The sequence below is a fragment of the Drosophila hydei genome, unplaced genomic scaffold (genome assembly GCF_003285905.1).
Source record: "Drosophila hydei strain 15085-1641.00,03,60 unplaced genomic scaffold, DhydRS2 tig00000063-arrow-pilon, whole genome shotgun sequence".
Taxonomy (NCBI): Eukaryota; Metazoa; Arthropoda; class Insecta; order Diptera; family Drosophilidae; genus Drosophila; species Drosophila hydei.
In genome coordinates, this window is record NW_022045657.1 from 654,175 (window position 1) to 662,141 (window position 7,967).

At 40.0% G+C, this 7,967-nt stretch overlaps 3 protein-coding genes across 4 annotated transcripts; 1 reads left to right on the plus strand and 2 right to left on the minus strand.

Moving 5' to 3' along the window:
* Positions 1–4: 4 nt before the first annotated feature.
* On the minus strand, positions 5–1,996 carry LOC111602079 (zinc finger protein 492). 2 transcript variants are annotated; one of them, XM_023319012.1, is made up of 6 exons: positions 1,913–1,996; positions 1,635–1,786; positions 735–1,564; positions 540–674; positions 369–479; positions 5–310 (listed from the first exon to the last, which is right to left on the minus strand). In XM_023319012.1, exons 2-6 carry the CDS (start codon positions 1,779–1,781, stop codon positions 142–144), a joined length of 1,392 nt encoding a protein of 463 aa, XP_023174780.1. In that variant the 5' UTR covers positions 1,782–1,786; positions 1,913–1,996; the 3' UTR covers positions 5–141. The 2 variants fall into 2 exon arrangements, with proteins under 2 accessions (XP_023174780.1, XP_023174779.1); XM_023319011.1 differs by lacking the exon at positions 1,913–1,996 and having other exon boundaries at positions 1,635–1,902.
* Positions 1,997–2,103: 107 nt separating this feature from the next.
* Positions 2,104–3,964, plus strand: LOC111602078 (zinc finger protein 250). Its single transcript, XM_023319009.2, has 5 exons — positions 2,104–2,381; positions 2,461–3,353; positions 3,419–3,553; positions 3,623–3,733; positions 3,797–3,964. The coding sequence occupies exons 1-5, from the start codon at positions 2,235–2,237 to the stop codon at positions 3,942–3,944; spliced, it is 1,434 nt and encodes a 477-aa protein (XP_023174777.1). The 5' UTR covers positions 2,104–2,234; the 3' UTR covers positions 3,945–3,964.
* Positions 3,965–4,230: 266 nt separating this feature from the next.
* Positions 4,231–6,030, minus strand: LOC111602056 (probable ribonuclease ZC3H12C). Its single transcript, XM_023318969.2, has one exon. It carries the CDS (start codon positions 5,889–5,891, stop codon positions 4,272–4,274), a length of 1,620 nt encoding a protein of 539 aa, XP_023174737.2. The 5' UTR covers positions 5,892–6,030; the 3' UTR covers positions 4,231–4,271.
* Positions 6,031–7,967: the final 1,937 nt, after the last annotated feature.

Below are 7,967 nucleotides of genomic sequence, written 5' to 3' on the forward strand. Positions count from 1 at the left end.
TTTACAATAATTTGGCGTTGTTTTTGTTTTGGCATCAATTATCCCAAACTGCTTTTAAGGTAGCAATAGTAAAACAATTAGCAACTTATGAAATAATATCAAATAATATATAATTTTATAATTAAATTTTTTGTACAAAGCCTAAGCCGGTGGCAATATGCCAATAACCAACTCGGACACATTATCTTTAATACGCTCTTGCCCCTCCAAATCCAACTCAACAGGCTTCCAGGGTCCACGTTTTTCGTGCGTCACACGATGCAGTCGCATTTTATAGGCTTTGACAAATCCTTTGCCACACAGATCACAACTGAAAAAAGGAAATTATGTCATTTTCCTACTTATGTCTTTGCTTAAGTAAAACTTACACATGCGGCTTTTCACCTGTGTGTATCATCTTGTGAAATTTCAAATTGTCCGAATATGTAAATGTTTTCAGGCAGACATCACATTCATATGGGCGCTCCTTAGTATGTATGCTGTGGATAAAAGCATATATATTTATTTATTTAAAAAAAAATAACCTCAATACTGCTAACCGATGATGTTTTGTCTTGGTGGAACGATCAGCAAAGGCGGCAGGGCAGAAATTGCACTTGTAAGGTCGATTGCCAGTGTGCGTATTCATATGCCGCACCAGTTGTTGGTTCTGGACAAATCCACGACCACAGATCCTAGAAATTGAAAATAGAGTTCTTAAGAACACTACGGTCTTATAACATATACCAACTTACTCGCACTCGTGCGGCTTGACGCCACTGTGGAATTTCATGTGTTCGGTGAGACGTGCCTGTGAGGGATAAATGTTACCACAAACATCGCAAATATAATTGGAATGCTTGTCGCGCGGCTTGCGCCCCATTTTCTTCTCCTCGTGGACACCATCTAATGAGGCCGAAGTCGTCTTGGATCGCAGATGCACTTTCCGTGGCTGTCGTACACGATTTAACAAACGTGGTTGCGCCTTAACTTCGGGCAGATAACTTTCATCATCGGAGCTTAAGATATCATGTTTCATGTCATCATCGGGCACCTCGCTCCATACAATTTGCTGAGTGGCTATTTTGTTTTGCTCTGTACTGCTGCTTTGGGGTAGTGATTCAGATGCCAGAACTTCCAGTTCCTCATAGTCTGCAAAGTTTTCGACCTCGGTTTCCGTCTCAACTTCTGCCTCTGCCACTTCAACAACCGTTGTGTCATCATAGACAACGGTACTTTGTTCCTCCACAGAGTTGGTGGCATCGAAAACAATGGCATCCACATCTCCCTCCCCGTCTTCATCAGCGTCGTCTCCTGAAACTACATAATTTATGAATTCACCGCTTGTTTCTTCGACGTCGCCTTCAATTTTGATTTGTGTCTGCTCTTCCCATGCATGCGCTATAGCCTCATCTTCTGCCTCGTCCTCATTACCCCCACCGAAGCTCGTATCCAATTCCGTAGAAAGCATATCTGCTATATGTTGATGCGAGCGCTGACAAGTCAAGCGGAATTTGTATGCAATACGTAGCACTCGTACGCATTTGCTGCACATCTTGTCCGGAAAGTTGTCATCAATGCTAACCTGCAATGCAATGCGATACAAATTACGTTTATAAAAGTGATGGTTCTCTTTGATATTCTATTGTACGTACAGGGATTCCAGCACAGATGTGGAGCATCTGATCAAGGCGGGTGCTGGCATTTTGGCTGAATATGTCCAGTAATAGATCTTCGCCGTCGTTGGGATTGCTTAGGCACACCCGACATACAATCCATTTTTCGTTTAGTTCGGTTTTCATTACTTCTGTATTTAATTGTAGCGAGGCATACAAATTACAAATGAAACTTATATTTTGGTCAAATTATAACAATAATGCAAGCGTCCCTTGCTACGCTTGCCATTCACTTGCAGACGCGCACACTTACTTACAGTATTTAGTATTTTTTATCACATATACAAGTGTTGCAAATGGAAACCAGCTAATGATGTAAACTGACAGAATTAACAGAACACTTTAATTAATAAAAGAAAATATATAGTATTAAAAAAATCAAATATATTGTGACTTAATTATATATGACTACAGAAAAATACCACATGTAGGATTGCCACGGTCACCTTAATAACTGCCATTCACACAACAGTGAAAACAGCTTGGTTTTTTGCCTTTAAAACATTTTTAACATTTTTTGGCGTCGTCAGAAGCAATTGAATAATTTGTGCATTCCTTGTGGCAATACAATTTTAAACGATGCCAACAACAACGACTGCAACAACACAAAAGTGGATAGTATGTCGCGTGTGCTTGCAGCAACCCAAGGAATCAATGGGCAGCATTTTCAATGACGACGCATCCAAAGATTTGACTAATATGATACTAGAATGCGGCGGCGTACCCGTAAGTTTAAATTAAAGACGCATGTTTGAACAAGTAATTTGAAGTATTTTCATTTTAATACTATGTGTACTGTTTGCAGATAAAAAAATTCGATCATTATCCGGATAAGATATGCGACAAGTGCTTAAAGAATTTACATATTGCATTCAAGTTTCGCCGAGTTTGCCAGCGGTCCTACAAACATCTAAGGCAATTTATAGCGCCTGTTGTGGTAGAGCAACAGTCGGCCGAGGAAGATGGTAATGGGCTCAGTACTAGCCATGACCCATCGGGCATAGAGCTGGGCGAGGGACATGTGCTGGCGGGCAGTGAAGAGACCAATGATGAGAGCGAAGAGGTCAAGGAGAGGCTGGTACATGTGAAAAGCGAGCAGGTGGAAGAGGATGGCATTATAGAGGAGCTATACGATGTATATGAGGCATATGACGGTGACTTAGTCACCGAACAGCCGGTCTACGAGGAGGGTAATGCTGAAGATGGCGATGAGGATATGGGAGCACACTCAATATCGGGTCTGTCGGCCGATATAGAATATCTTGAACAACTGGATCAAGATCAGTTAACAGAAAGCGCTCATGAGGATGAGATAGAAGTGCAACATTCATCTGATGAGGAGTTTCTGCCAGTCAAATCGCGTACGATCTCTACACGCTCCGCCAGTGCCGGCATCAAACGACGTGCAAACACGCGAAAAGCCGCAACAGGGAAAACGGCGTTAAGTAATATTAAACGTGAGAAATGCAGCGTGACCACAACAAACATCATATTAAATCCGGACGAGAGCATCACCTTTGGGGAGACAATTGTGCGCAAGGCTACAGGCATTAAGACCAAAGGGGGACACAAAATTCTCGTGGGCGATAAGAAGGAATTTAAATACATATGCGATATTTGCGGAAATATGTATCCATCGCAAAGTCGCCTCACCGAGCACATCAAAGTGCATTCTGGCGTCAAGCCCCACGAATGCGAGTGAGTATCGTAATAACTTCTTTTCAGTTGGATTTCAAATTAATATTTTATATATTTTCTTTTAGAATCTGCGGTCATTGCTTTGCACAGGCCCAGCAGCTAGCACGACACATGAACACTCACACTGGTAATCGGCCCTACAAATGCACCTATTGTCCAGCAGCCTTTGCGGACCTTTCTACACGTAACAAACATCATCGGTAAGTATTTTTTAAACATATATACATAAATGTACATCCATATGTACTATTTCATTATAATTTGTTTAGCATACACACTAATGAGCGTCCTTATGAGTGCGATGTGTGCCACAAGACATTCACTTACACGAACACGCTGAAATTCCATAAGATGATTCACACGGGCGAGAAGCCGCATGTGTAAGTTGAATCATTTACGCGCCAAAAATATTTTGTTAAAATGCATTTTGTACTTGTTGACAGCTGCGAGATTTGCGGCAAAGGCTTTCCACAGGCTTACAAGCTGCGCAATCATAGAATTACGCACGATCGCCGAGGTGGCGGAGTCAATACCAATGTGGATGAACTGTTTCCCATATATACGGGGGCCAAAACTGGCCTGGAGCTGTAAATGCTTATACACAAACATAAGAAAACATATAAAGATATGTATATAAATATATGTATAAAAATATAACAAGTGGTTATATATAAATGCATATATATAGTTATATATATATATATATATATATATATATATATATATATATATATATATATATATATATATATATATATATATATATATATATATATATATATATATATATATATATATATATATATATATATATGAATTACAATACGTAATTGATTATGAAACTTTAAACTGTAACAATTGGAAATAATTTACGAACGCAGCTTAATTGTGAAGATTGCGTCTAGCCTAAGTTTTAGTCTAATTATGCGGAAATAAATTAAGTATTGCTGCACAGATTGTCTTCGCATCGGTCTCATCAGGATACAGCTGCAGCACTGCGTGCACCTGATGCTGCGGAAATAGACTGTTCAAATGATACCGCAACATATTGCGCTGCTCCTCACGTTTTGTATGGTGAATGTCCTCGTTGATACGCGAATCGGATGCTGACAAATGTGCTAAATTGTGAGCGGGAATGGACAGCTTGGAGGCCTGGTGTTGATCCGTCAATGGTTCGGAGGGTGTGCGAGTCAGATACTGATGTTGATAATTGCCATTGATATTTTTCTTGTTAACCAATTGTTGCTGCTGCTGATGTGGTGCGCTGTATGTGGGCGCCAGTAGCCGAAAGGATGGGGACGGTGCCTGCCTTTGCAGCTTCTTGTGGCGATTCAGCTGCTGCGCCGGCTCTACATCGCAGCTATTGCTGCCCAGCTCCATCTGGTTGTTGAAGGAATGACAAAGCTGTTGTTGTTGTTGCTGCTGTGAGATTTTGTCAATTGTATTCGATTTTGTACGAGCCAAAGCCGCCATTTTTGCATTATTGCTGCTGCTGCCACTGGTAGACAATAGCTGCTGTCCGCCATTGCTGTGAAGTGGAGCACTATGCGAGACTTGAAGTGGCAGGCGCTGCAGCTGCGTCGTTTGATGTCGAAATTTACACTTCTGACCGTATGTGCATTTCTTACCGTACGGACATAATTGTTGCTGTGCGTCCGTCATCTTTTGCTGGCTCTGTGTGCGCAAGAACATGTCCAGGTTGGGCCCGGATCGACCCAGTGGATCATCGGGCGGCATAAAGATGTCATCCACAAAGGAGTACATTAGCAGGCGATCCTGGATAACGCGGCGGAACTCGTTGCTCTCCAAAAGCAAATCGCGATAATTGTCATTGGACACCACAATACCATCCGTTTCCACCGCCAGCTTGAGTATGAAGCGATCATCATAGCATGAAACGCGCTTACCATCCAAATGCCGCGATGGTGTAAATACCAACATCCTTTCTTGTTCCAGCTCATAAAGAATTTCCTGTTCAGTTATATTGTTGTTGGCCAGCTCCTTGCGCCAATTGGGCACAAAAGCTGTGATGTGACGATGGCCGCGTTGCCGGAACCAGTCCACACAGATCCGTATTCCGCGGCAGCTAAAGATACTGTGATTACCGTGCGAGAGGGCCACATTGCTACCATCGATGACGATGTGGCGCAGTGACCCGCTTCCGCTGCTAGCAGGGATTGGCACATGATTGTTGTTATTGCTGTTGCTGTTGGTGACTGTTGGCCGTGGCGCATCTGCCGTTAGTTTGATAAGCTCTGCCAGCAGATCATTTTGTTTAGCCTCTGAACCCAGACGCGTTAGCGCCGTATGTATGGACTGCTCACTGTAGCCCAATTTTTGTGCAAATTCCAGATTCTTGCGCTCCGCGTTGCTCAAGTCATCATCGTCGCTGCTTTCCTGATGCTGCTGCGACGTCTGTGGCTTTCTCGCAGACTTGTTGGCGTTTTGTTGTTGTTGTTGATGCTGTTGTTGTTGTTGTTGCTGGTGTTGGTGCTGTTTTTGTTGCTCAGGCACTTCACAATCCATTTTAATGCGCATTTAGTTTGCTAAGCCTCTACGAACCACTGTTGTCGTATGTTGTTCGCCTATATCGTGCCCTTCTTATTTTTTAAGCAATTTTTGGCGACTTTTGCAACAAGTTCCGTCTTATTACATTTTGTTGTTGCTGCCGAACAGATATGTTATTAACATAACAGTGGCATAACATTAACATGCGCTTAAATGTTAATTGCAGAGAAACACAAACTCTATCGTTTATTCGCTTTATTCGCTTTAATTTATATATACTATTTATGAAATTAAACTGACAATATTATTAACACAATGCTAAATTATTCACGTGCGTACTCATAAATCCAATGGCGCTGAAGCTAAAATTCAATTTTAACAGAAGCTATTAGCTGCATGCTCAAAATCTATCGATATCTAACTCTTAATAACCCCATATTAATCGTTGTACGTTAGTCGTTGTGAAACACAACTGCGCGCTACTTTAAATTGAACTTTTTCAAATGTTAAAATGATAAGAATAAAAGTCACAATTACATTAACCATTCATAAACAGATCTTTATTGTGTTGTATATTATAATATATCATATATCGTTTAAATTTAACAAATTCGCTACAATTCATATATGCAAGTATATAACATTTAGGAGTAATTGTTTTAAACATTTATAGATCTCACTTTTCAAAATAAAGTACACGTTTTTCTCTTTGTTTGTTGTATGGTTTGGTCCCTCTTTTCATGAAAAAAGAGTGCGCTGCATTCTAATTAAACTACTCGTACAGTAAATATATAAATATATTAGTAGTGGTCACATCAATTCGGGTATATAGTATGTATTTAGGTATAGATTTTTGTTCAATAGATTAAATGCATAGAAAACACACGTACTTCAACGACAATAAAGTAATTCATTAATTTTGATAAATTTTTTTGGCAATTAGTGTGACAGCAGCACTAAAAAAGCTATCAAATTGGACGTAAAGTTTACTACTTGTGTCTAAAAACGTATATATAGCTGCTACGACGGGTGAGCTGTGTTTGGGTGTGTGTATGAGTAGGAGCTTGTACGTGGTCCATTTCAAATTGCACAAGTCATTCAGTTTGCACGCAGCTTTACTAAAATTTCATTGCAATGAAAGTATTATGAATGCATTCCCCTGACTCGACTTTTCCTGACACCATGTATCCTATAATTCTTGCTTTCGCGTGCTCAACCAATCTGTTTTTGCTTCTTATGTCTAACATAAAATTGGTGTTTCTTTTGTGTTTGTATGTGCGTTTGTGGGTATGTTGGGATTTCTGCTGGATTTTCTTCTTTAAAGGGTAATTAGTGAAGTTCTTCACGTTGACTTTTATACCACATTTCCAGCGGGCGTCGCAATTTATGTTACGCTCTACTTATTCAAGTCGCATTATCTGATTGCCATGCTGTCCAAGTTTATGTCGCTTTTGTTGCCTTTTGATGCACCACTATAAAGTTAACAAAGTTAGTGCAGTTACAACCCAACAGCAATGTAGGTTTAAGTAATTTAATATGGTTAATAGTTAAACTGTTCAAAATACAAATAATTTATATGTATATGAATAAAAGTTCTAATGAGACGCCTCAAAAAAATTTCTAAGTATTTTTTTTGCAGGCGGTAAACCAAAAATCGTTCCATACTTCTGGGCTGTGCAGTACAATAATTATTGCATACTTTTGTGCGCGATAATTGAAATATCAACAACAAAGTGATTTCTGGATATACAAAATCTTTTACAATTTGATGTTCTATATGAAATTTTCTTTGTTTCCAATTGGAACTATGTTTGGTATTTGAGTTTTTACTTTCTCGCAAGCATCCGACGGTACTCACATATGCCCAATTTTCGGCATTTCCTAATGGACTGCGTCAATGGTTGCCAGAGAGAATTGATGAGCTCCCATCAGGTTACGGTAATTTGTTAGGCTCGATATTATTTGGCTAAACAAACTTTGTCATTAATCAGTTGTTTAATTTTTAAGGGCATGCGACAGGATAACGCCCACTGGCTGGCGAGCGTGTGTGAGACTTTGTTATTCTTTTTTCCTGTTAACAGCTTTTTCTTTTTATTTCGTGTTCCG

What these genes read in the sequence shown, in the direction of transcription:
- LOC111602079 (XM_023319012.1), bottom strand. Translation starts at nt 1,781, where the DNA reads ATGAAAACCGAACTAAACGAAAAATGGATTGTATGTCGGGTGTGCCTA. An exon ending in ACATCTGTGCTGGAATCCCT is followed by an intron (nt 1,565 to 1,634) that starts GTACGTACAATA and finishes ATTGCATTGCAG; the next exon opens with GTTAGCATTGATGACAACTT. An exon ending in GTCAAGCCGCACGAGTGCGA is followed by an intron (nt 675 to 734) that starts GTAAGTTGGTAT and finishes TTCAATTTCTAG; the next exon opens with GATCTGTGGTCGTGGATTTG.
- LOC111602078 (XM_023319009.2), top strand. Translation starts at nt 2,235, where the DNA reads ATGCCAACAACAACGACTGCAACAACACAAAAGTGGATAGTATGTCGC. An exon ending in ACACGTAACAAACATCATCG is followed by an intron (nt 3,554 to 3,622) that starts GTAAGTATTTTT and finishes TAATTTGTTTAG; the next exon opens with CATACACACTAATGAGCGTC. An exon ending in ACGGGCGAGAAGCCGCATGT is followed by an intron (nt 3,734 to 3,796) that starts GTAAGTTGAATC and finishes ACTTGTTGACAG; the next exon opens with CTGCGAGATTTGCGGCAAAG.
- LOC111602056 (XM_023318969.2), bottom strand. Translation starts at nt 5,891, where the DNA reads ATGCGCATTAAAATGGATTGTGAAGTGCCTGAGCAACAAAAACAGCAC.